Below are 26,649 nucleotides of genomic sequence, written 5' to 3' on the forward strand. Positions count from 1 at the left end.
GCCTTTGTATGAAACGTTTGACCTAAGAGTTCCCAAAATACTGCACTGTAAGCAACGCACACATTCTCAGATAAAGAAGTTGAGGAACTTGTGGCAGAGATGTCCTTTAACCAAGCCTTGACATTGTCCACAAACACCATAGCCAAAAGGGACATATCCTCAGGAACCTCTGGCTTGTAAAATTACACAATCGTGCTCATTACCTCCTTAGCGGTAGAGTCCAGTTGAAGCTGAATGATCTGATGGCTAAGAGCCATCATAGGTCTGGAGCTTTCGCTTTGACCTCTATGAAGAGCCACTTCTGGTGAGATGGCCCCTAGAAGCATAGGCTCACTCTTGCTGGATCAAAAATACTTTTGAAGAAACATTTTAAGCTTGCTCTAGATTCTCCTCTTTTGACTCAATCTGAGCTTTTAGTGGCCAAATTTCGAGAGTAAAACAGCATATTCTGCAACCTTTTAACGTGCCACCGGGACAGCTTTCACTTTTGTCAAATCGGATTGTTTGTGATATGAAGTGTATCGCACAAACAACTCCATAATTCCGGAGGCCTCAGAACCCACATTAATTGTAGTAGATAAATGTTCTTCTGACATAGCTGGCAGATTTGTTTGACTGGCCAGATTACTTGAAATCTCAGGTCTGCCAGCAGACATTTGTACAGATAGACTTCTGCTAGACCTAATGAGAACTAAGCTAATAGCTTCAGACTTCAGGTCAACACTCGTTTCTCAATGGTTGACATTGCATTTCTGGAGCTTTTTTCACTCAACATGCAGCCAGAGGATAAGGCTCTTCAAGAGATTTGTTTCTCTGATGCGTATTGTTCCAGATTAAGACCAACACAATTAAGACCACCAACTTGATGCCTAAATTTGTACTTTGTGTGCAACATTATTCTAAACACATCCATTGATTCTTGCTGGCATTCTTCGGAGTCAGCCATAACAGCCATTACCTCCTGGCAACGGTGCAAGAGAAGCCTCAATGTCCATATTCTACTTAGATGGATTGGTCTTGGCTTGAGGTGTGGCCTGTCCAGTGACTCCAATCCTCCGCAGCTTTGCAGAGATAACTAACACCACCTTCTGGGCAGCCTGCACGGCATATCGCCTGCCAGTATCACACAACACTGGGCTTGATTTACCTGAGCTGGAACAGGAGATGATCAGTGAGATGTCAGAGTTAACCTGACTCACGACATCTCTGACCACAGATCTGGTCAATCAAGGTGAGCAAAAAAGAGCAGGATTGATCTCCCAGAACCTGTAGAATTGTACCCTCTGTGATCCCAAAGAGGGCACTAAAAGGATCTGTCAGTCGAGCCTCTCCATGTGCCCTCTGCAACAAAGTCTTGGAACTTCAAAACAAAACACAAGAGTTGCTCAATCTTGTCTAATGTTTAACTACTCATCTCCACAAATTAATACTTTGAATTCAACTACATCACAATATTTGTCATATTTAGTTCTCTATAGATGTGGTGTCTGCCTTCCTTCTTCACCATTAAAACAGTAGTTCTTTATCTTTTCATTCTTGGAACTGTCAAATGCTGTTTAATGTGTGGAAAAAAATCACCTGAATTGAGTATGTAAACAGTGATGAGATTATTTGGGTCAGGCACTCAGTTGAAATGTGGTTGGTAAACATACCTTCTAGAATAAGTAATATTGTAATGTTGTGTGCCACTGCCACTCGCCCTCAATTCTCTGCTGTTGTAACTCTGTGTTCACACATCTCCAGGCTCTGCTCAAATTCAGTGGATGAGGGGTAGGGAGTCTTGACCCGTTGACTAAACTGCCAGGCTTTTTGAGTAGACCTTCGTTCATCCTCACCACGTGTTCCTGGATGCTTGCAATGTTGGCACAGTCAGCGAGGGGGAGGAGCTAGCTTCTCTAGCAGCACCAAGCTTTAATATGTGTTCAAGGGCCGGGATGAGGATCTCTATATGGGAAGAACTGTTTTCGCTATCTTCCAAGCACATTTTGGCAAGGTGTACTTTGGTCACCTGTTTCAATACAAAAAATAATGTTTATTTTTGAGAGGATGTTGTGTCAAGTGCTTAGTTAGTCGATATGACAAACTTTAATGTTAAACTTTGTATCAAATAATCGCACATCAAATGTTGACAGAAACTTACAGGAGATCAAATTCCCTCCTGAATCACTTTCCACTGCCTGATAAAGACAAGTAAACATGTTCAGTTGTTTTGTACTGGTTCAGACAGGTTTGTTGTATATTGAAAGATGTTGATTATACCAACAGTATCAGTGAGATTCGTCATGAAATTGATGAGGATTGGGAAGTAGACGTCCTTTTGCATTCCTGAGGGGTGAAGTAAACTCTTGCGTAATAAATGATTATCCCTAATGTGGAACATCAAGTCAAGCAGTCCATTATTTAGCCAATACAAGAACAGATCGATTAAAACCTAGCAAATGACCAGAGGACCAATCGTACCTTCCTCTCTTTCTTCAGCAGAGCAACTGCCTCTTCTTCCTTTACCTCCTCCTCCATTTGTTTCTCTTGGTGACATTCTTCCAATTAAGTGTTGTTAAAATCACCATAGCACGTACAGTGTTCATGAAGACATTGTAAAAATGATCATGTTTTTTTCCTCTGTAACACAAAGCTGCCATTGAATCAAGTTGTAAAACAAAAAAGTGCAGAAATTTGTATTTTAGGCTAGGCCATCTAGACACGTCTGAACCACGGACACAGTCTGCCTGAACTGTCTGAACTGCAGCAGCCAAAGTAGCCTACGGATAAACTTATGTTGACCATGATGTCATAATTATGTCATAGTGGACATCAACTGTGAACCCGGTGTCGTGTCTTTGGCTATGCCGGATTAAGTGATATGACATGCTATTCTATAAAATCCTTTCTCCATAATTAATATTACCTGATTGAGCTAATCATGTAAATGTAATTAACTAAAGAGTCGGGGCACCACGAAATAATATTTATAGAGCTGTTATCTTCCGAATAATCTCTTAAAGACCTAGTAATATTTTACATCAATAGCAGTCAATATTAATTGTCATCTTAATTCAGTCTCATCTGAAAGTTGTAAATTCTTGGTTATCTTCACGAACCCTGGCTAACAAGTTGAATCAGCAATACAAAATTGGGTTTAATTATTTATTTACTAAATACCTAACTAATCACACAGAATTACATATACAAAGAATGAATCATACCTTGATTACAAATTATATCATGAAGGAAAACGTCCCTAGTGGGCGGAACAGATATGACAGTTGGTTACACAAAGAAAAGGGGGATTGGTTTGAGTGAAAGAGCGGGAAGACTGAAGAACAAAGGGAGAAGTGATGTCTCTATCGTAAATACAGTATCTATTGCATTCTAAATTACTGCCCATTTGGAAAAGGAAAATGCAATAAATATTTACTCTGAGCTGCGCTTCGGTAGGTTGGAGGCTGATGGAAGGCCGTGTTGCCCAACCAAGTCCTTTGTCCTTTGAAGAATGTCTCTGGTGGTAAATTGAATACGTTGTAGTAACGTCGTTGTGTGGTAGACGGGTTACTCTGTCTGTTCTTTCCTAGCCCACGTTTGCAGCTGCTGTTGCTAACTCAACGGCTAGGAGGTATCACTTCTGTAGTGAATAAGAGTTCAAAGTTCATACCATTCGCAACCAAAGCTCACATTGAGGTTGGTTTAGTTCTGTAGTTGAGATGTTAGTCCTTTTAACGCAGAGGTGGCAGACCTCACGTACCTAGAACCGGAGGTTACATTTTCGTCAAGGCTTCATGTAGTGGAGCGAGAAGGGTGTGTTTGAAAAGTTTTATAACCCATGTCTCTTCACAGGGGCGGGCCACTGATTGAGCAGAGCCCTAACCTTATGAAAACCCAAATCTCTCATTTGGAAGCTAAAATTACATTTCATCTCTTCACCAATCATTTTATATTCAAACATTTAAATTGAACAACAATTCCATGTGAATCCGATAACTACAAAGTGCAGACTTTCCACTGTAGAGTTTATGTCATCCTATCATTGATGAGAATGTCTCAGATGACAACTGAACTGACATCATATTCATTAAGTACCACCGCATATGTTCAATTGGTCGGATTACCAGAATATAGTTAATTTCCCCCCACCTTCTGATGTTCCCAGAATCTTTATGTTAACCAAGGGATTTTCAAATGTCACATCTTTGGGGTAAAGAGAGGAAAAAGGGGGGAAGAGGTTTTTATGACTGTCATAAACCTACCCCCAGGCCAACGTCATGACACCGGACAGGAACTTGCATGCAACCATGTCCCACTAAAAATATCCTAATACTGGATAAAATATCCTAGAACACTCTAATATTACAAATCTAATTGTATTGGTCACATACATGTGTTTAGCAGATGTTATTGCGGGTGTAGCTTGTGTTTCTAGCTCTGACAGTGCAGTAATATCTAAAAAGTAATATCTAACAATTTCACAACATATACCCAATTCACACAAATCTAAGAAAAGGAATGGAATTAAGAATATATAAATATATGGACGAGCAATGTCAGAGCGGCATAGACTAAGATACAGTAGAATAGAATAGAATACAGCATATACATATGAGATGAGTAATGCAAAATATGTAAACATTATTAAATTGACTAGTTTTCCATTTATTAAAGTCGCCAGTGATTTCAAGTCTATGTATATAGGCAGCAGCCTCTAATGTGCTAGTGATGGCTATTTAACAGTCTGATGGCCTTGAGATAGAAGCTGTTTTTCAGTCTCTCGGTCCCAGCTTTAATGCACCTGCCTTCTGGATGATAGTGGGGTGAACAGCCAGTGGCTCGGGTGGTTGTTGTCCTTGATGATCTTTTTGGCCTTCCAGTGACATCGGGTGCGGTTGGAGTCCTGGAGGGCAGGTAGTTTGCCCCCGGTGATGCGTTGGGCAGACCGCATGTCAGAGTGTGCGCAACTGGTCAAAGGAAGTCAGGTGCAGGAGAGCAGAGATGAGTGAACAGGCACACTTTATTAAGGTAGAGGAAAACAGCCGGACACAATAGCGTCACAACACTCTATCCCAAGGAAAAAGCGAGCGCAACAAATTACACAAATAGGTACAAGTAACAAAACCACGGGTTACAAACAATACCCGGCGCAAAACCAGGCTGTAGCGTTACACAAGTCCAAATCCCTATCTCACTTCCATGGCAAATTTCGGAAAGGCCAATTTTAGCAAGCTAGTTAGCCACTGGAGGAAAACAACACAACAAGACGCAACAATTCAATTTTTTTCTGTCAATGGCATTTGACTTTGATGTGATGTGATTGGTGTGAAGCCAATTCCAAACTGTCTTCCCTTGGCACTTTTTTTTGCGGGGGGCTAGGACCATTCACCATTCATTTGGTCTCCTCTTTATTAAGGGAGGCCAAATTCCCTCTTGTTTCAATGCTATGGGCGGCAACAATATTATACTCTTTTTGACCAGACAGCATCAGATAGATAGATGGGCTACACATACAGAGACGAGGGGCGCTGTTTCGCTCACTCGCTTTCTCCAGTGAGACACATTCTGCCTCGTGCAATTTGAAAGAAAATTATGAAACAGAGAAAGGAAAGATGAATTATTTTTGCGTGTTATAATTGTGATTCGTATAACTATTGCAATATATTTTGATTATTAGCCATACAGTTTCAGTTAATTAAAAGGGTTTTAGTATCTTACATTTTCTTCATCCATATTTGTGTTGAATTGCTCATGCGACTTTCTGTGGTTGGATGTAAATTGATTACGATGAATGGTTGGAAACCAAACTCGTCCTGGACATATTAACACGTCAATGTATGTTGTACATGGTATCACAAAGGTGTGTGATCTTTTGATGAGGCCCCCAAAAATGCTACCTATTCTATATCGCCCCCTCAATAACACAGTTGTGCCCTAAGCATCTATCGACACGAATGTTTTGCTGGTGTTAAAAAATAACATAAATGACAAACAAATATCCAAATGACCTAACTTCACACGATAAAAGCGAGGCAAGAAGCTGAAGAGAGGAAGTCACGATTAACAATTGAGACGGACCGCCGTTTTTCATTTGATAGGTTTCTGCCTCCCTCCAGTGGTATACTTTAAATGATACACCTTGTTGGGGTCACTGGAGCTAATGGTTGGCTCTGCTGCATACCACGTGACTCACATAATGCGGAAGAAATTGAGCATGTTGAAGAAAAGCTGCAGAGACTCGTTTCAAAACATTTCTGGTTGCATAAAAAAAATGTACTTGCTAGTTAAAATGGTTGTGACAAGTCGAGCCTAGTAGTTCAGAAAATAGTCAAACCATGACTTAGGGAGGCACATTGTTTACTAGCCAGGCCAGCTGTCGATGATGTTTTGCTGGCAATGAATAATTAGCTAGCTAACGTTTAAAATCACCCTTTGCCGCACCTGCTAGCTAATTGGAAAGTTTCCCCAAGTGAATGGGGAAATGGACCCTACAACATTTTCAGGTTTGTTGAATTGTTATGTTAATGTTTTTTATTGTCTGTAACGTCGACAAGCCTGACCCTGCCACTCTGGCAAGCTAACGGCTGGACAAATACCAATAGTTAGCTAAAATGTGAAAGGACTGGCAGTCCAATTCTGATCTTGTTTCACTAATTGGTGTTTTGACCAATCAGATCTCTGCAAAAGACCTGAAAAGATGTGGTTGGGCAAAAGATCAGAATTGGGCTGCCTGTCTAAACGCTGCCCGTGAGACTTGACACTCACACTGTACTTTCAAACATATAGCCAATTTGTTTTACAAAGACTGAAATGCCACATGAAAACAGTGGAGTGTACTAACATGAGCTGTCTAAATTCCTCCTCTGGTGACAGGTCCCCATCTCCCTCTATCCTCCCTGCGTCTCCTGGTGCCACCACTACGTCTGATGTCTGCATCCATGTGGCAAGTGGCACAGCAGCGTAACGTGATGCAGTATGGGAAGCTGGAGGAGTTTGTGACTCTGGTGACAGAGATGGTTCCGGAGCTCCTGACGCTCAAGCAGAGGGTCCAACTCATCCTGGGACTGAGAGCGAGGGTGAGACAGGTGGAAGTGTTGAGGGTTAGGAATGGTGTACGCAGTAGGGGTCAGGAGAATAACATTTAAAAAAGTCTACCACTTAAGTATGATGAAAGGGGTTACCTAGTCATTTGCACGACTGAATGTATTCAACCGAGATGTGTCTATCGCGTTTAACCTAACCCCTCTGAATCAGAGACGAGGGATGCTGACAGAAGATAGCTCATCACAATTTACTCATCTTCTGTTTACTCATGATCAGTTACATATTTGACTCTGTTTGTTTCCTCAGTATATAAATTGTTCAGGCAACTGTTATTAATGCATACATTTTCTGTGTCAGCTGGTTCTTGAATTGTGTCGTGGTGTGGAGTCTAACCCAGCTGGCTACAAAACCATCCAGCCCCACCTGGACAGAATCCATTCATGCACAACACATAAAGGGGTAAGTAACCTGAAATATGTGTAAAACACACCAGTCTGGTAATGGCAAGTCTACATTACCTAGTTCTCATTGTAGATGGTTGTTTTGTGTGTGATGTACATATTCAGAGCGAAGACAAGGAAGTGGAGGCCTCAAAGGATAACTTTGTGGAGCTGGTCCAAACTCTGCTAGAAGACTCAATGAAGAGGGAACATTTTTTTCAGGTGAGATGGCTAACATCTTTATGTCATAAATCCCTCTTTCAAATCAAATTAAAGTTTATTTGTCACGTGCGCCGAATACAACGGGTGTAGACCTTACAGTGAAATGCTTACTTACAGGCTCTAACCAACAGTGTAAAAAAGGTATTAGGTGAACAATAGATAAGTAAAGAAGTAGGGAAAATTGCACACAATGCAAATAGTCCAGGTAGCCATTTGATTACCTGTTCAGGAGTCTTATGGCTTGGGGGTAAAAACTGTTGAGAAGCCTTTTTGTCCTAGACTTGGTACTCCGGTACCGCTTGCCATGCGGTAGTAGAGAGAACAGTCTATGACTGGGGTGGCTGGGGTCTTTGAAAATGTTTAGGGCCTTCCCCTGTATGGCAGGCAGCTTAGCCCCAGTGATGTACTGGGCCATACGCATTACCCTCTGTAGTGCCTTGTGGTCAGAAGCCGAGCAATTACCGTACCAGGCAGTGATGCAACCAGTCAGTATGCACTCGATGTTGCAGCTGTAGAACCTTTTGAGGATCTCAGGACCCATGCCAAGTCTTTCTGGTTTCCTGAGGGGGAATAGGCTTTGTCGTGCCCTCTTCACGACTATCTTGGTGTGTTTGGACTGTTCTAGTTTGTTGGTGATGTGGACACCAAGGAACTTACAGCTCTCAACCTGCTCCGTTACAGCCCCGTCGATCGGTCCTCCTTTTCCTCTAGTCCACAATTATTGAGGGATAGGTTGTTATTCTGGCACCACCCGGCCAGGTCTCTGACCTCCTTCCTATAGGGTGTCTCGTCGTTGTCGGTGATCAGGCCTACCACTGTTGTCGTCTGCAAACTTAATGATGGTGTTGGAGTTGTGCCTGGCCATGCAGTCGTGGGTGAACAGGGAGTACAGGAGGGGACTGAGCACGCACCCCTGGGGGCTCCAGTGTTGAGGATCAGCGTGGCAGATGTGTTGCTACCTACCCTCACCACCTGGGGGCGGCCCATCAGGAAATCCAGGATCCCGTTGCAGAGGGAGGTGTTTATCCCAGGATCCTTAGCTTAGTGATGAGCTTTGAGGGTACTAATGATGTTGAACGCTGAGCTGTAGTCAATGAATAGCATTCTCACATAGGTGTTCCTTTTGTCCAGGTGGGAAAGGGCAGTGTGGAGTTCAATATAGATTGCATCATCTGTGGACCTGTTTGGGCGGTATGCAAATTGGAGTGGGTCTAGAGTTTCTGGGGTAATGGTGTAAATGTGAGCCATTTTACCAGCCTTTCAAAGCACTTCATGGCTACGGACGTAAGTGCTACGGGTCTGTAGTCATTTAGGCAGGTTGCCCTGGTGTTCTTGGGCACAGGGACTATGGTGGTCGGCTTGACACATGTTGGTATTACAGACACAATCAAGGACATGTTGAAAATGTCAGTGAAGGCACCTGCCAGTTGGTCAGCACATGCCCGGAGCACACGTCCTGGTAATCCGTCTGGCCCCGCAGCCTTGTGAATGTTGACCTGTTTTAAAGGTCTTACTCACGTCGGCTACGGAGAGCGTGATCACACAGTCGTCTGGAACAGCTGATGCTCTCATGCATGCCTCAGTGTTGCTTGTCTCGAAGCGAGCATAGAAGTGATTTAGCTTGTCTGGTAGGCTCGTGTCACTGGGCAGATCGCGGATGTGCTTCCCTTTGTAGTCTGTAATAGTTTGGGGGTCCTGCCACATAAGACGAGCGTCGGAGCCGGTGTAGTACGATTCAATCTTAGCCCTGTATTGACGCTTTGCCTGTTTGATGGTTCGTCGCAGGGCATAGCAGGAGTTCTTATAAGCTTCTGGGTTAGAGTCCCGCACCTTGAAAGCGTCAGCTCTACCCTTTAGCTCAGTGCGAATGTTGCCTGTAATCCCATGGCCTTTGGTTGGGTATGTATGTACAGTCACTGTGGGGATGACGTCCTCGATGCACTAATTGATAAAGCCAGTAACCGATGTGGTGTACTCATCAATGCCATCGGAAGATTCACGGAACATGTTCCAGTCTGTGATAGCAAAACAGTCCTGTAGTTTAGCATCTGCTTCATCTGACCACTTTTTTACAGACCGAGTCACTGGTGCTTCCTGCTTTAATTTTTTTATTGTAAGCAGTAATCAGGAGGATAGAATTGTGGTCTGATTTACCAAACGGAGGGTGAGGGAGAGCTTTGTACATGTCTCTGTGTGTGGAGTACAGGTGATCTAGAATTTTTTTTCCCTCTGGTTGCACATTTAACATGTTAATAGAAATTTGGTAGAACTAATTTTAGTTTCCCTGCAGTAAAGTCTCCGGCCATTAGGAGCGCCACCTCTGGTTGAGTGGTTTCCTGTTAGCTTATTTCCTTATACAGCTGACAGTGCGGTCTTAGTGCCAGCACCCATCTGTGGTGGTAAATAAACAGCCACTAAAAGTATAGCTGAAAACTCTCTAGGCAAGTAGTGTGGTCTGCAATTTATCACAAGATACTCTACGTCAGGCGAGCAAAATCTAGAGACTTCCTTAGATTTCTTGCACCAGCTGTTGTTTACAAATATGCACAGACACCCCCCCCCCCGCCCCCTTCGCCTTACCAGAGTGAGCTGTTCTATCTTGCCGGTGCAGCTTATATCCCGCTAGCTGAATTTCCATGTCATCATTCAGCCACGATTCCGTGTAACATAGAATATTACAGTTTTTGATGTCCCGTTGGTAGGATATTGGTGATCGTACCTCGTCTAATTTATTGTCCAATGATTGCCCGTTGGTGAGTAATATTGACGGTAACGGCAGCTTTCCCACTCGCCTTCTGCGGGTCCTCACGAGGCATCCTGCCCTGTGTCCTCTGTACCTGCGTCTCTTCCTCTTGCAAATAATAACACCTTGTCGGGTGTTCGGAGAATGTCCTGTGCGTCCTGCTTGTTGAAGAAAAAAATATTTGTCTAATCTGAGGTGAGTGATCGCTGTCCTGATATCCAGAAGCTGTTTTTTTGCCGTAACATACGGTTGCGGAAACATTATGTACAAAATAAGTTACAAATAACATGAAAATACCCCACATAATCCAACAATAAAACTGCTGCCATTTATTCCAGCGCCATTTTCTGTTCAAAGGACTAGTATGACTTAATGGCAAATATTGAATATGATTACATTTCTACATGTGCCTTGGCTAAAACCACACGACTCTCCCTTTCTACCTCTGTGTTAAAGGAGGTGTTCCCTGTACAGTACAGCACTAGGTATGACACAGCGCTACAGATACTTGTGTGGCAGTTCTTTGACAGACTGGAGGAGATGCTGCCAGTGCCCAGCTTTACACAGGTACTGACTCCATCTCCATCCTATTAGATCATCTAAAACATGTTGATGTTCATTTGTATACTTGACACCCTTCCATGAATGAATAAACATCGATAAGTGTCAACTGGGTAGGGGCTAGGGGTCATGTGGGATTGGACAGCACTTTTCTCTGTTCTGCAGACATACTTATTCTTCTCTCCCTCTCAGACATCATCCATTCTCAACCTGACCCCTACTGACCTGGAAGAGTGTCAGCAGTCTTTCTCTGACCCTGAGCATCTGAAAACACTGCTGCAGCATCATAGAAATCTGGGGCACCTAAAAAAAGGTTAGGATCCCTCAGGTGATCTATTTGAACTTGTTAACCTCTGGGTGAAATACCTGTAGGGGATTCTCCTGAAAGAGAATGTGGAATTATTTGGATTTTCTCTCTGGCTAGGTTTCTATCCAATTGGCGACAGATTTTCATGTGAATATTCAAAAATCTGCATAAATAAAATGTGGTGTTTCCACCAAACTGTGTTAATGCGGATATACAAGTAGGTGGGTGATGACACACTATACTTTTTGTTTTCATGTAACGAATCAACATCTAAAGTTCAATGTGTTTCCATCGCATTTTCAACATCACCGATAGTTTTGTCACAAATGTGCCAGACAACAGCTCGCAGGTAGGCTAGTCTACATGAGAATATTATACTTAAGAGCAAGGAATATTTGTCTAATGGCAGCTTAACATCGACCTTCATGTCACCACCTATATTTATTGGAAAGGAGCATCAAGCTCAGCACTGGGCATTTTCATCACCCTGTGAAGTTAATTTATTTAATATGTTGCTTAATAAACTGCATGGTTTCCCAGGTTGTAGTGGGAAGACCACATACCATATCACATGACCAAGTTTACTTCGATTTGGTGGTTACTATATCAATAATTGTGCATAAAGACGTTTCTTCCATAATACATACACTCCCATAATACATTGTGCACCAAAAACTCCCACCATGTCAAACAAACAAATTATCTATGTCCTTTATAAAAAAAGAGCTGTCCTGATTTTACATTTTATATACGGTATGACTTGCATAAAAACTGTGGATGTAAACGTGGTTTCTCTTCCAGATTTTTTGTTCTATGACTCTGATAACATCCTGTCCACGTTGTCCTTCCTCGCTCCCTCACTGAAGTCTAAACATACCAAAAGAGGCATAGAAGAAGGCACGGTGAAGAACGAGAGCGATGTGAGGAGAAAGGGAGAGAACGAAGAGGCTGAAGGACCGAAAGAACAGGAGAGTGGTGAGGAGGGACAGCAAGAAGTCAGTGGGGAGGACAAATGCGCCAATGAGGGAAGTGATGAGGGCGCTGAAAGACTGGAAGAGGCTGGGGAATCCTCTGGGAATTCTGGGCAGCAGAAACAACCATCATTAGTGGCCGTCAATGGTAAGGAAATTCAGGGCGGAATACATTGCATACATCCATACACTGGCGAACTGAGTTGGTGAAGTTGTTTACTTTGTCCAGTAATAGAGTGGGGTCAGTAGTCGGGCTGTTGCCGTGACCGTATTACCGCCACATCGGCTGTCACGAGTCATGAAGGCAGTCAAATTCCATGTGACCGCTTAGTCACGGTAATTAGGCTTCTCCAAGCTCTGCTGCTGCTGGTCATTAGTAGCTTACCAAACTTGCTATCTGCCTTGTACTCAGCACTCTATTGTCCCTCTAATCACCCTGACATCAATGCAAATGTAATCAAAAATCTAATCAAACACTCCATGAGCTCATGTTGCGCAACATTTCTATAGGCTATGTAATTGCTCAAGAAAATAGAGTGATGGCCTCTACTAAAAAGAGGAGGATCACATCAGCTTTCTATAGGTTAGGCCTACTATTTTTATTTCTCCACTTTCCTAATATTAAGCAAATTGCATATGTTTACAACGGGAGTATAGCATATATTTACAATGGGAGTATAGCCTACCTGGTTGGGATGAAAATGAACCACGCGAAAAGCGTTTGCCATTTGCTATTTAAGTGCATAGATGACATGTGCTTTTTCGATACAGGTGCATGATAACGGTCCATTCTAAATCAAAACAAATTTCACACATATAATAAATAATATATGTGAAGACAAGATTAAATCAAGAATATTCTGATAGGCTAATATTGTCACCCATCACTTGATGAATGTATGATGCCCAACATAAGAAACAATGCATTATTTTATTTTAGCGACTTTTTCGAATAATAGTTGTACACTTCATGTAGCCTAGCACATATGCCTATGTTTTAATAAGGTTTGTATCACAACTAAAGTGGCCAGATAACTTAAAATTAAGCACATTAATCTTCTTTTCACGGGGTGTAGACCCTAACTGGCAGACAGAAGCAGCACGTGAGTTTCAAATTTGGGGAAGATAATTTTCACCATTTAAAAATGCATTTTTATAATAAAATCAGTACATGCATAATTGCATTAGCAGGAACACACCATTATCAAAAGTGACCGCAAACGCAACATTCGAGCTTATAGCGTACTACCATGTGCGCATTACTGCTCTTATAATGTGAAGGAATATCCTAATAGCATAGCCACATCAGGACCTAACATAAGGACAACTCGGTATGCTATTCTGTTCTTCTGAAATAGACTACATTTTCTTCATATCATGTTTCTTTAGACCTGTCTAAAATAAATAATGGATTTATTGTGAAGGTGTAGGCTATATTACATGGATTAATTAGACTTTATTTACTTGACAATCATCAGCTGACAATTTTGTGACCGCCACAGCCCTAGTCGTTAGTCACTTGTATTTTAAGGATTTCTTGATGCACAGCTCCACTAGTTTTGATCTATTTAGTGCACAGATTCTATAATTGCACAGATTTCTGCATTAAAAAAATCTAAATCTTTATATTATCGCCACATCGGCTACTGACAACAATCTGCAATGGAACTTTGAACTCACCAGCCCTTATTTCACCCTTCTGTGTTTTCTACCTGCAGGACAAGCTAAAGCCAAGCCCCCCCAGTCCCAGGGCTTTTCCTGCCCACAGTGCCAGTTCTCCAACAGGAGATGGCTCACCCTTCAGAAGCACATCAAGAAGAACCATCCAAAGGAGGACCGTGGGATCCTGGAATCTGGAGAAGCTGGAGCTGAGAACAACGTCCTGCCTGTCAGTGAGACAGAAAGCTCCTCGGCTAAGAAGACCAGGAAGAACAGGTACATCTGCTCCCAGTGTGGGAAGGGTCACAAGTGCTCATATGAACTGAGACGACACGAAACCGTTCACTCTGAGGTGAAGCCCTTCCATTGTGACCAGTGTGAGAAGAGATACAAAACAAAGGTGGCTCTAAAACAACACCATCGAGTTCACACTGGAGAAAGGCCATATGTTTGCTCACATTGTGGCAGAGGCTTTAGGTCTGCAGGAACTTTACAATCACATGTACGCACCCACACCGGGGAGCGACCTTTTGTCTGTTCTATATGTGGGAAGGGATTTATTCAACATCAAATACTGATAGGTCACCTCCGGTGGCATAGAGGTGAGAAACCGTTCTTATGTACCGTTTGTGGAAAGAGTTTTAGTACTTCAGGTGCCTTGTTGGTACACTCACGAACACACACAGATGAACGCCCCAAAAGCTGTGAGCATTGTGGGAAGAGGTTTAGAAGATGTTACGATCTCACAATACATCGGCGGATCCACACTGGCGAGCGGCCGTTCTCCTGCACACAGTGCGACAAATGCTTCACGTCCCACAGCGACCTTAGCAGACACATGCGAATTCATACAGGAGAGAAACCTTACCAGTGTAAAATGTGCGATAGGAGATTCACTGAAAGCGGCAACCTGAAAGTACATCAGCGGGTTCATCGGGGAACAGCCACAAATGTACGGGTTTCAGTGTGTAATATCAGTACGGCCCACCACAAGTCACCAAGTGTGGCAAGAAAGAAGGAAAGAAAGAAAGACAATGTTCCACCACTCCTTGTTGGACAGGAGTTGCCGTAGCCACAGTGTATCATGTTCTAACACACATTTTGGAACAACGTTATGATTCCCGGGCCATAAAATTTTTATTTTTTATTTCATTTAAAGTTGACTTGCTAAGATAATTGGCTATTTTGTGATAGCGAGGCATTTAATGACAGCGTAATATGATTTCTCGTAATATTGATGTCATTGGTTACTTTATTTCTCAAGGTGGTAGCTTTTCAACACCATATATTAGGTAATCACACATACGTATTCACTGTATCCTGCCCACTCAGTCACTGAAATGAAAGCTTGTCAGGGTCGAACATTTCATAACAGATTGATACAGGAGTACTGTTATTGCAGAATTACACAGCAAGGTAATATTACATTTGTGGTGTGGCCCTCTGGACCTCATCGAAGACAGAATGTGGCCCCTGAAGAAAATTAGTTTGAGACTCCTGGTCTTGAGGGACATTGAGCTCTGTACAGGACTATGTTGGTGAAGATAGTGATGCTCGTTAGATCTATAGTTTGACTAAGGTGATTTGTCTAAACCAGTGGTTCCCAACCAGCAAAACTTTTCCTCATCTTGATAAAAAAAAATAACACTCACTTATAAACGTGACCTGTGGAATGCACATGGAATTTTGATTTGGGAGCACTCATGCTGGTCAAATAATACATTAAATGGCACATGGTTACATCTGTATCATTTTTTCAAGTCCAGTGCACTTTTGTATCATTTTGAGGGGTGCGCATCATGAGCAAAGTCATCTATCATTGAAAAAATACAATATATTTTTTTAAAGAACAAGCTAACTACTGATTTTCAGTGTACATATAGGGAAGGGAACTTGTACTGCACTGACTCAGAGGACTGATTGGCTAAAATACATGGATAATAAGATGGTAGTTGGAGCTGTATAGTTAGATTTCAGTGCAGCCTTTGATATTATTGATCATAATTAGTTATTGAAAAAACTCACTTTTGGCTTTACAATCACCTGCTATCACATGGTTGGAGAGTTACTTATCTATCCAATAGAACTCAGAGTATTCTTCAATGGAAGCTTCTCTAACATACAGTGGGGAGAACAAGTATTTGATACACTGCCGATTTTGCAGGTTTTCCTACTTTTATCATAGGTACACTTCAACTGTGAGAGGCGGAATCTAAAACAAAAATCCAGAAAATCACATTGTATGATTAAGTAATTAATTTGCATTTTAATTTAATTTGCACTCCTCAGTAAAAGGCACATGACAGCCCGCTTGGAGTTTGACAAAAGTCACCTAAAGACTCTCAGACCATGAGAATCAAGATTCTCTGGTCTGATGAAACCAAGATTGAACTCTTTGGCCTGAATACCAAGCGTCACGTCTGGAGGAAACCTGGCACCATCCCTACGTTGACGCATGGTGGTGGCAGCATTATGCAGTGGGGATGTTTTTCAGCGGCAGGGACTGGGAGACTAATCAGGATCGAGGGAAAGATGAACGGAGCAAAGTACAGAGAGATCCTGATCAAACATCTCTGGAGAGACCTGAAAATAGTTGTGCAGCAACACTCCCGTCCAACCTGACAGAGCTTGAGAAGATCTGGGGAGAAGAATGGGAGAAACTCACCGAATACAGGCGTGTCAGGCTTGTAGCGTCATACCCAAGAAGACTCGAGGTTGTAATTGCTGCCAAAAGGTACTACAACAAAGTACTGAGTAAAGGGTCTGAGTACTTACGTAAATGTAATCTTAAAAAAAAAAAAAAAAAAGTTTTTGCTGTCGTCATTATGGGGTATTGTGTGTAGTTAGAGGGGGATAAAAACAATTTTTTTTTAATTTAGAATAAGGATGTAACGTAACAAAATTTGGAATAAGTCAAGGGGTCTGAATACTTTCCGAATGCTCTGTACATACGCCACTATGGGTTTCTTCACTAACCAAACCAAAAACAGATTTAATGCACCGCTCAATTGTGTAGAGCCAGTTCATCGTGGAATGCTCTGCCACCAGTTTAGCGTCTTGTATCACAGCGCCACTCCTCTAAAGATCTTATGTAACTGTATAGGAATAGTGTAAATAGTAGTCTCTTGGTGTCTTTCATATATACATATTTGTTGAATTTACTGTATCTTATCTTATTGTCTGCTGTTCTGTACTTTCATGTATTTGTATGTTTTATGTGGACCCCAGGATGCATGTGCAGTAAATAATTGGGATCCTAATTGACTCAACTTTGTCTGTGAAAACCATTAACACAGGTAAGTCTAATTAGGGTTGCTTAGGGAATGAACGGTATATACAGTGCCTTGCGAAAGTATTCGGCCCCCTTGAACTTTGCGACCTTCTGCCACATTTCAGGCTTCAAACATAAAGATATAAAACTGTATTTTTTTTGTGAAGAATCAACAACAAGTGGGACACAATCATGAAGTGGAACAACATTTATTGGATATTTCAAACTTTTTTAACAAATCAAAAACTGAAAAATTGGGCGTGCAAAATTATTCAGCCCCTTTACTTTCAGTGCAGCAAACTCTCTCCAGAAGTTCAGTGAGGATCTCTGAATGATCCAATGTTGACCTAAATGACTAATGATGATAAATACAATCCACCTGTGTGTAATCAAGTCTCCGTATAAATGCACTTGCACTGTGATAGTCTCAGAGGTCCGTTAAAAGTGCAGAGAGCATCATGAAGAACAAGGAACACACCAGGCAGGTCCGAGATACTGTTGTGAAGAAGTTTAAAGCCGGATTTGGATACAAAAAGATTTCCCAAGCTTTAAACATCCCAAGGAGCACTGTGCAAGCGATAATATTGAAATGGAAGGAGTATCAGACCACTGCAAATCTACCAAGACCTGGCCGTCCCTCTAAACTTTCAGCTCATACAAGGAGAAGACTGATCAGAGATGCAGCCAAGAGGCCCATGATCACTCTGGATGAACTGCAGAGATCTACCGCTGAGGTGGGAGACTCTGTCCATAGGACAACAATCAGTCGTATATTGCACAAATCTGGCCTTTATGGAAGAGTGGCAAGAAGAAAGCCATTTCTTAAAGATATCCATAAAAAGTGTTGTTTTAAAGTTTGCCACAAGCCACCTGGGAGACACACCAAACATGTGGAAGAAGGTGCTCTGGTCAGATGAAACCAAAATGTAACTTTTTTGGCAACAATGCAAAACGTTATGTTTGGCGTAAAAGCAACACAGCTGAACACACCATCCCCACTGTCAAACATGGTAATAAACAGCCACTAAAAGTATAGCTGAAAACTCTCTAGGCAAGTAGTGTGGTCTGCAATTTATCACAAGATACTCTACGTCAGGCGAGCAAAATCTAGAGACTTCCTTAGATTTCTTGCACCAGCTGTTGTTTACAAATATGCACAGACACCCCCCCGCCCCCTTCGCCTTACCGGAGTGAGCTGTTCTATCTTGCCGGTGCAGCTTATATCCCGCTAGCTGAATTTCCATGTCATCATTCAGCCACGATTCCGTGTAACATAGAATATTACAGTTTTTGATGTCCCGTTGGTAGGATATTGGTGATCGTACCTCGTCTAATTTATTGTCCAATGATTGCCCGTTGGTGAGTAATATTGACGGTAACGGCAGCTTTCCCACTCGCCTTCTGCGGGTCCTCACGAGGCATCCTGCCCTGTGTCCTCTGTACCTGCGTCTCTTCCTCTTGCAAATAATAACACCTTGTCGGGTGTTCGGAGAATGTCCTGTGCGTCCTGCTTGTTGAAGAAAAAAATATTTGTCTAATCCGAGGTGAGTGATCGCTGTCCTGATATCCAGAAGCTGTTTTTTTGCCGTAACATACGGTTGCGGAAACATTATGTACAAAATAAGTTACAAATAACATGAAAATACCCCACATAATCCAACAATAAAACTGCTGCCATTTATTCCAGCGCCATTTTCTGTTCAAAGGACTAGTATGACTTAATGGCAAATATTGAATATGATTACATTTCTACATGTGCCTTGGCTAAAACCACACGACTCTCCCTTTCTACCTCTGTGTTAAAGGAGGTGTTCCCTGTACAGTACAGCACTAGGTATGACACAGCGCTACAGATACTTGTGTGGCAGTTCTTTGACAGACTGGAGGAGATGCTGCCAGTGCCCAGCTTTACACAGGTACTGACTCCATCTCCATCCTATTAGATCATCTAAAACATGTTGATGTTCATTTGTATACTTGACACCCTTGCATGAATGAATAAACATCGATAAGTGTCAACTGGGTAGGGGCTAGGGGTCATGTGGGATTGGACAGCACTTTTCTCTGTTCTGCAGACATACTTATTCTTCTCTCCCTCTCAGACATCATCCATTCTCAACCTGACCCCTACTGACCTGGAAGAGTGTCAGCAGTCTTTCTCTGACCCTGAGCATCTGAAAACACTGCTGCAGCATCATAGAAATCTGGGGCACCTAAAAAAAGGTTAGGATCCCTCAGGTGATCTATTTGAACTTGTTAACCTCTGGGTGAAATACCTATAGGGGATTCTCCTGAAAGAGAATGTGGAATTATTTGGATTTTCTCTCTGGCTAGGTTTCTATCCAATTGGCGACAGAGTTTCATGTGAATATTCAAAAATCTGCATAAATAAAATGTGGTGTTTCCACCAAACTGTGTTAATGCGGATAGACAAGTAGGTGGGTGATGACACACTATACTTTTTGTTTTCATGTAACGAATCAACATCTAAAGTTCAATGTGTTTCCATCGCATTTTCAACATCACCGATAGTTTTGTCACAAATGTGCCAGACAACAGCTCGCAGGTAGGCTAGTCTACATGAGAATATTATACTTAGGAGCAAGGAATATTTGTCTAATGGCAGCTTAACATCGACCTTCATGTCACCACCTATATTTATTGGAAAGGAGCATCAAGCTCAGCACTGGGCATTTTCATCACCCTGTGAAGTTAATTTATTTAATATGTTGCTTAATAAACTGCATGGTTTCCCAGGTTGTAGTGGGAAGACCACACACCATATCACATGACCAAGTTTACTTCGATTTGGTGGTTACTATATCAATATTTGTGCATAAAGACGTTTCTCCCATAATACATACACTCCCATAATACATCGTGCACCAGAAACTCCCACCATGTCAAACAAACAAATTATCTATGTCCTTTATAAAAAAGAGCTGTCCTGATTTTACATTTTATATACGGTATGACTTGCATAAAAACTGTGGATGTAAACGTGGTTTCTCTTCCAGATTTTTTGTTCTATGACTCTGATAACATCCTGTCCACGTTGTCCTTCCTCGCTCCCTCACTGAAGTCTAAACATACCAAAAGAGGCATAGAAGAAGGCACGGTGAAGAACGAGAGCGATGTGAGGAGAAAGGGAGAGAACGAAGAGGCTGAAGGACCGAAAGAACAGGAGAGTGGTGAGGAGGGACAGCAAGAAGTCAGTGGGGAGGACAAATACGCCAATGAGGGAAGTGATGAGGGCACTGAAAGACTGAAAGAGGCTGGGGAATCCTCTGGGAATTCTGGGCAGCAGAAACAACCATCATTAGTGGCCGTCAATGGTAAGGAAATTCAGGGCGGAATACATTGCATACATCCATACACTGGCGAACTGAGTTGGTGAAGTTGTTTACTTTGTCCAGTAATAGAGTGGGGTCAGTAGTCGGGCTGTTGCCGTGACCGTATTACCGCCACATCGGCTGTCACGAGTCATGAAGGCAGTCAAATTCCATGTGACCGCTTAGTCACGGTAATTAGGCTTCTCCAAGCTCTGCTGCTGCTGGTCATTAGTAGCTTACCAAACTTGCTATCTGCCTTGTACTCAGCACTCTATTGTCCCTCTAATCACCCTGACATCAATGCAAATGTAATCAAAAATCTAATCAAACACTCCATGAGCTCATGTTGCGCAACATTTCTATAGGCTATGTAATTGCTCAAGAAAATAGAGTGATGGCCTCTACTAAAAAGAGGAGGATCACATCAGCTTTCTATAGGTTAGGCCTACTATTTTTATTTCTCAACTTTCCTAATATTAAGCAAATTGCATATATTTACAACGGGAGTATAGCATATATTTACAATGGGAGTATAGCCTACCTGGTTGGGATGAAAATGAACCACGCGAAAAGCGTCCTCCATTTGCTATTTAAGTGCATAGATGACATGTGCTTTTTCGATACAGGTGCATGATAACGGTCCATTCTAAATCAAAACAAATTTCACACATATAATATATGTGAAGACAAGATTAAATCAAGAATATTCTGATAGGCTAATATTGTCACCCATCACTTGATGAATGTATGATGCCCAGCATAAGAAACAATGCATTATTTTATTTTAGCGACTTTTTCGAATAATAGTTGTACACTTCATGTAGCCTAGCACATATGCCTATGTTTTAAAAAGGTTTGTATCACAACTAAAGTGGCCAAATAACGTAAAATTAAGCACATTAATCTTCTTTTCACGGGGTGTAGACCCTAACTGGCAGACAGAAGCAGCACGTGAGTTTCAAATTTGGGGAAGATAATTTTCACCATTTAAAAATGCATTTTTATAATAAAATCAGTACATGCATAATTGCATTAGCAGGAACACACCATTATCAAAAGTGACCGCAAATGCAACATTCGCGCTTATAGCGTACTACCATGTGCGCATTACTGCTCTTATAATGTGAAGGAATATCCTAATAGCATAGCCACATCAGGACCTAACATAAGGACAACTCGGTATGCTATTCTGTTCTTCTGAAATAGACTACATTTTCTTCATATCATGTTTCTTTAGACCTGTCTAAAATAAATAATGGATTTATTGTGAAGGTGTAGGCTATATTACATGGATTAATTAGACTTTATTTACTTGACAATCATCAGCTGACAATTTTGTGACCGCCACAGCCCTAGTCGTTAGTCACTTGTATTTGAAGGATTTCTTAATGCACAGCTCCACTAGTTTTGATCTATTTAGTGCACAGATTCTATAATTGCACAGATTTCTGCATGAATAAAATCTAAATCTTTATATTATTGCCTCATCAACTACTGACAACAATCTGCAATGGAACTTTGAATTCACCAGCCCTCATTTCACCCTCCTGTGTTTTCTACCTGCAGGACAAGCTAAAGCCAAGCCCCCCCAGTCCCAGGGCTTTTCCTGCTCACAGTGCCAGTTCTCCAACAGGAGATGGCTCACCCTTCAGAAGCACATCAAGAAGAACCATCCAAAGGAGGACCGTAGGATCCTGGACTCTGGAGCTGAGAACAACGTCCTGCCTGTCAGTGAGACAGAAAGCTCCTCGGCTAAGAAGACCAGGAAGAACAGGTACATCTGCTCCCAGTGTGGGAAGGGTCACAAGTGTTCATATGAACTGAGACGACATGAAACCGTTCACTCTGAGGTGAAGCCCTTCCATTGTGACCAGTGTGAGAAGAGATACAAAACAAAGGTGGCTCTAAAACAACACCATCGAGTTCACACTGGAGAAAGGCCATATGTTTGCTCACATTGTGGCAGAGGCTTTAGGTCTGCAGGAACTTTACAATCACATGTACGCACCCACACCGGGGAGCGACCTTTTGTCTGTTCTATATGTGGGAAGGGATTTATTCAACATCAAATACTGATAGGTCACCTCCGGTGGCATAGAGGTGAGAAACCGTTCTTATGTACCGTTTGTGGAAAGAGTTTTAGTACTTCAGGTGCCTTGTTGGTACACTCACGAACACACACAGATGAACGCCCCAAAAGCTGTGAGCATTGTGGGAAGAGGTTTAGAAGATGTTACGATCTCACAATACATCGGCGGATCCACACTGGAGAGCGGCCGTTCTCCTGCACACAGTGCGACAAATGCTTCACGTCCCACAGCGACCTTAGCAGACACATGCGAATTCATACAGGAGAGAAACCTTACCAGTGTAAAATGTGCGATAGGAGATTCACTGAAAGCGGCAACCTGAAAGTACATCAGCGGGTTCATCGGGGAACAGCCACAAATGTACGGGTTTCAGTGTGTAATATCAGTACGGCCCACCACAAGTCACCAAGTGTGGCAAGAAAGAAGGAAAGAAAGAAAGACAATGTTCCACCACTCCTTGTTGGACAGGAGTTGCCGTAGCCACAGTGTATCATGTTCTAACAACACACATTTTGGAACAACGTTATGATTCCCGGGCCATAAAAATGGTATTTTTTATTTCATTTAAAGTTGACTTGCTAAGATAATTGGCTATTTTGTGATAGCGAGGCATTTAATGACAGCGTAATATGATTTCTCGTAATATTGATGTCATTGGTTACTTTATTTCTCAAGGTGGTAGCTTTTCAACACCATATATTAGGTAATCACACATACGTATTCACTGTATCCTGCCCACTCAGTCACTGAAATGAAAGCTTGTCAGGGTCGAACATTTCATAACGGATTGATACAGGAGTACTGTTATTGCAGAATTACACAGCAAGGTAATATTACATTTGTGGTGTGGCCCTCTGGACCTCATCGAAGACAGAATGTGGCCCCTGAAGAAAATGAGTTTGAGACTCCTGGTCTTGAGGGACATTGAGCTCTGTACAGGACTATGTTGGTGAAGATAGTGATGCTCGTTAGATCTATAGTTTGACTAAGGTGATTTGTCTAAACCAGTGGTTCCCAACCAGCAAAACTTTTCCTCATCTTGATAAAAAAAAATAACACTCACTTATAAACGTGACCTGTGGAATGCACATGGAATTTTGATTTGGGAGCACTCATGCTGGTCAAATAATACATTAAATGGCACATGGTTACATCTGTATCATTTTTTCAAGTCCAGTGCACTTTTGTATCATTTTGAGGGGTGCGCATCATGAGCAAAGTCATCTATCATTGAAAAAATACAATATATTTTTTTAAAGAACAAGCTAACTACTGATTTTCAGTGTACATATAGGGAAGGGAACTTGTACTGCACTGACTCAGAGGACTGATTGACTAAAATACATGGATAATAAGATGGTAGTTGGAGCTGTATAGTTAGATTTCAGTGCAGCCTTTGATATTATTGATCATAATTAGTTATTGAAAAAACTCACTTTTGGCTTTACAATCACCTGCTATCACATGGTTGGAGAGTTACTTATCTATCCAATAGAACTCAGAGTATTCTTCAATGGAAGCTTCTCTAACATACAGTGGGGAGAACAAGTATTTGATACACTGCCGATTTTGCAGGTTTTCCTACTTTTATCATAGGTACACTTCAACTGTGAGAGGCGGAATCTAAAACAAAAATCCAGAAAATCACATTGTATGATTAAGTAATTCATTTGCATTTTAATTTAATTTGCACTCCTCAGTAAAAGGCACATGACAGCCCGCTTGGAGTTTGACAAAAGTCACCTAAAGACTCTCAGACCATGAGAATCAAGATTCTCTGGTCTGATGAAACCAAGATTGAACTCTTTGGCCTGAATACCAAGCGTCACGTCTGGAGGAAACCTGGCACCATCCCTACGTTGACGCATGGTGGTGGCAGCATTATGCAGTGGGGATGTTTTTCAGCGGCAGGGACTGGGAGACTAATCAGGATCGAGGGAAAGATGAACGGAGCAAAGTACAGAGAGATCCTGATCAAACATCTCTGGAGAGACCTGGAAATAGTTGTGCAGCCAGAGCCTGGACTTGAACCTGATCAAACATCTCTGGAGAGACCTGAAAATAGTTGTGCAGCAACACTCCCGTCCAACCAGACAGAGCTTGAGAAGATCTGGGGAGAAGAATGGGAGAAACTCACCGAATACAGGCGTGTCAGGCTTGTAGCGTCATACCCAAGAAGACTCGAGGCTGTAATTGCTGCCAAAAGGTACTACAACAAAGTACTGAGTAAAGGGTCTGAGTACTTTACGTAAATGTAATCTTAAAAAAAAAAAAAAAAAGGTTTTTGCTGTTGTCATTATGGGGTATTGTGTGTAGTTAGAGGGGGATAAAAACATTTTTTTTTAAATTTAGAATAAGGATGTAACGTAACAAATTTTGGAATAAGTCAAGGGGTCTGAATACTTTCCGAATGCTCTGTACATACGCCACTATGGGTTTCTTCACTAACCAAACCAAAAACAGATTTAATGCACCGCTCAGCTCTGCCACCAGTTTAGCGTCTTGTATCACAGCGCCACTCCTCTAAAGATCTTATGTAACTGTATAGGAATAGTGTAAATAGTAGTCTCTTGGTGTCTTTCATATATACATATTTGTTGAATTTACTGTATCTTATGTTATTGTCTGCTGTTCTGTACTTTCATGTATTTGTATGTTTTATGTGGACCCCAGGATGCATGTGCAGTAAATAATTGGGATCCTAATTGACTCAACTTTGTCTGTGAAAACCATTAACACAGGTAAGTCTAATTAGGGTTGCTTAGGGAATGAACGGTATATACAGTGCCTTGCGAAAGTATTCGGCCCCCTTGAACTTTGCGACCTTTTGCCACATTTCAGGCTTCAAACATAAAGTTATAAAACTGTATTTTTTTGTGAAGAATCAACAACAAGTGGGACACAATCATGAAGTGGAACGACATTTATTGGATATTTCAAACTTTTTTAACAAATCAAAAACTGAAAAATTGGGCGTGCAAAATTATTCAGCCCCTTTACTTTCAGTGCAGCAAACTCTCTCCAGAAGTTCAGTGAGGATCTCTGAATGATCCAATGTTGACCTAAATGACTAATGATGATAAATACAATCCACCTGTGTGTAATCAAGTCTCCATATAAATGCACTTGCACTGTGATAGTCTCAGAGGTCCGTTAAAAGTGCAGAGAGCATCATGAAGAACAAGGAACACACCAGGCAGGTCCGAGATACTGTTGTGAAGAAGTTTAAAGACGGATTTGGATACAAAAAGATTTCCCAAGCTTTAAACATCCCAAGGAGCACTGTGCAAGCGATAATATTGAAATGGAAGGAGTATCAGACCACTGCAAATCTACCAAGACCTGGCCGTCCCTCTAAACTTTCAGCTCATACAAGGAGAAGACTGATCAGAGATGCAGCCAAGAGGCCCATGATCACTCTGGATGAACTGCAGAGATCTACCGCTGAGGTGGGAGACTCTGTCCATAGGACAACAATCAGTCGTATATTGCACAAATCTGGCATTTTGAGTGGCAAGAAGAAAGCCATTTCTTAAAGATATCCATAAAAAGTGTTGTTTTAAAGTTTGCCACGAGACACACCAAACGTGGAAGAAGGTGCTCTGGTCAGATGAAACCAAAATGTAACTTTTTGGCAACAATGCAAAACGTTATGTTTGGCGTAAAAGCAACACAGCTGAACACACCATCCCCACTGTCAAACATGGTGGTGGCAGCATCATGGTTTGGGCCTGCTTTTCTTCAGCAGGGACAGGGAAGATGGTTAAAATTGATGGGAAGATGGATGGAGCCAAATACAGGACCATTCTGGAAGAAAACCTGATGGAGTCTGCAAAAGACCTGAGACTGGGACGGAGATTTGTCTTCCAACAAGACAATGATCCAAAACATAAAGCAAAATCTACAATGGAATGGTTCAAAAATAAACATATCCAGGTGTTAGAATGGCCAAGTCAAAGTCCAGACCTGAGTCCAATCGAGAATCTGTGGAAAGAACTGAAAACTGCTGTTCACAAATGCTCTCCATCCA

At 41.9% G+C, this 26,649-nt stretch overlaps 2 protein-coding genes across 2 annotated transcripts; both read left to right on the top strand.

Annotated features, from left to right (window-relative positions):
- Nucleotides 1-6,120: 6,120 nt before the first annotated feature.
- Nucleotides 6,121-15,671, top strand: LOC149980866 (uncharacterized). Its single transcript, XM_021615216.3, has 8 exons — nucleotides 6,121-6,482; nucleotides 6,853-7,055; nucleotides 7,381-7,482; nucleotides 7,590-7,685; nucleotides 10,885-10,995; nucleotides 11,182-11,302; nucleotides 12,098-12,415; nucleotides 13,986-15,671. The coding sequence occupies exons 1-8, from the start codon at nucleotides 6,461-6,463 to the stop codon at nucleotides 14,996-14,998; spliced, it is 1,986 nt and encodes a 661-aa protein (XP_021470891.3). The 5' UTR covers nucleotides 6,121-6,460; the 3' UTR covers nucleotides 14,999-15,671.
- A 2,757-nt stretch (nucleotides 15,672-18,428) lies between these two features.
- Nucleotides 18,429-25,324, top strand: LOC149980867 (uncharacterized). The gene is made up of 4 exons (XM_090183896.1): nucleotides 18,429-19,113; nucleotides 19,300-19,420; nucleotides 20,215-20,532; nucleotides 22,096-25,324. The coding sequence occupies exons 1-4, from the start codon at nucleotides 18,919-18,921 to the stop codon at nucleotides 23,097-23,099; spliced, it is 1,638 nt and encodes a 545-aa protein (XP_090040022.1). The 5' UTR covers nucleotides 18,429-18,918; the 3' UTR covers nucleotides 23,100-25,324.
- The last annotated feature ends 1,325 nt before the right edge of the window (nucleotides 25,325-26,649 follow it).

Source organism: Oncorhynchus mykiss, chromosome 9 (assembly GCF_057628025.1).
Source record: "Oncorhynchus mykiss isolate SJ-2025 chromosome 9, ASM5762802v1, whole genome shotgun sequence".
In the NCBI taxonomy this organism is placed as follows: domain Eukaryota; kingdom Metazoa; phylum Chordata; class Actinopteri; order Salmoniformes; family Salmonidae; genus Oncorhynchus; species Oncorhynchus mykiss.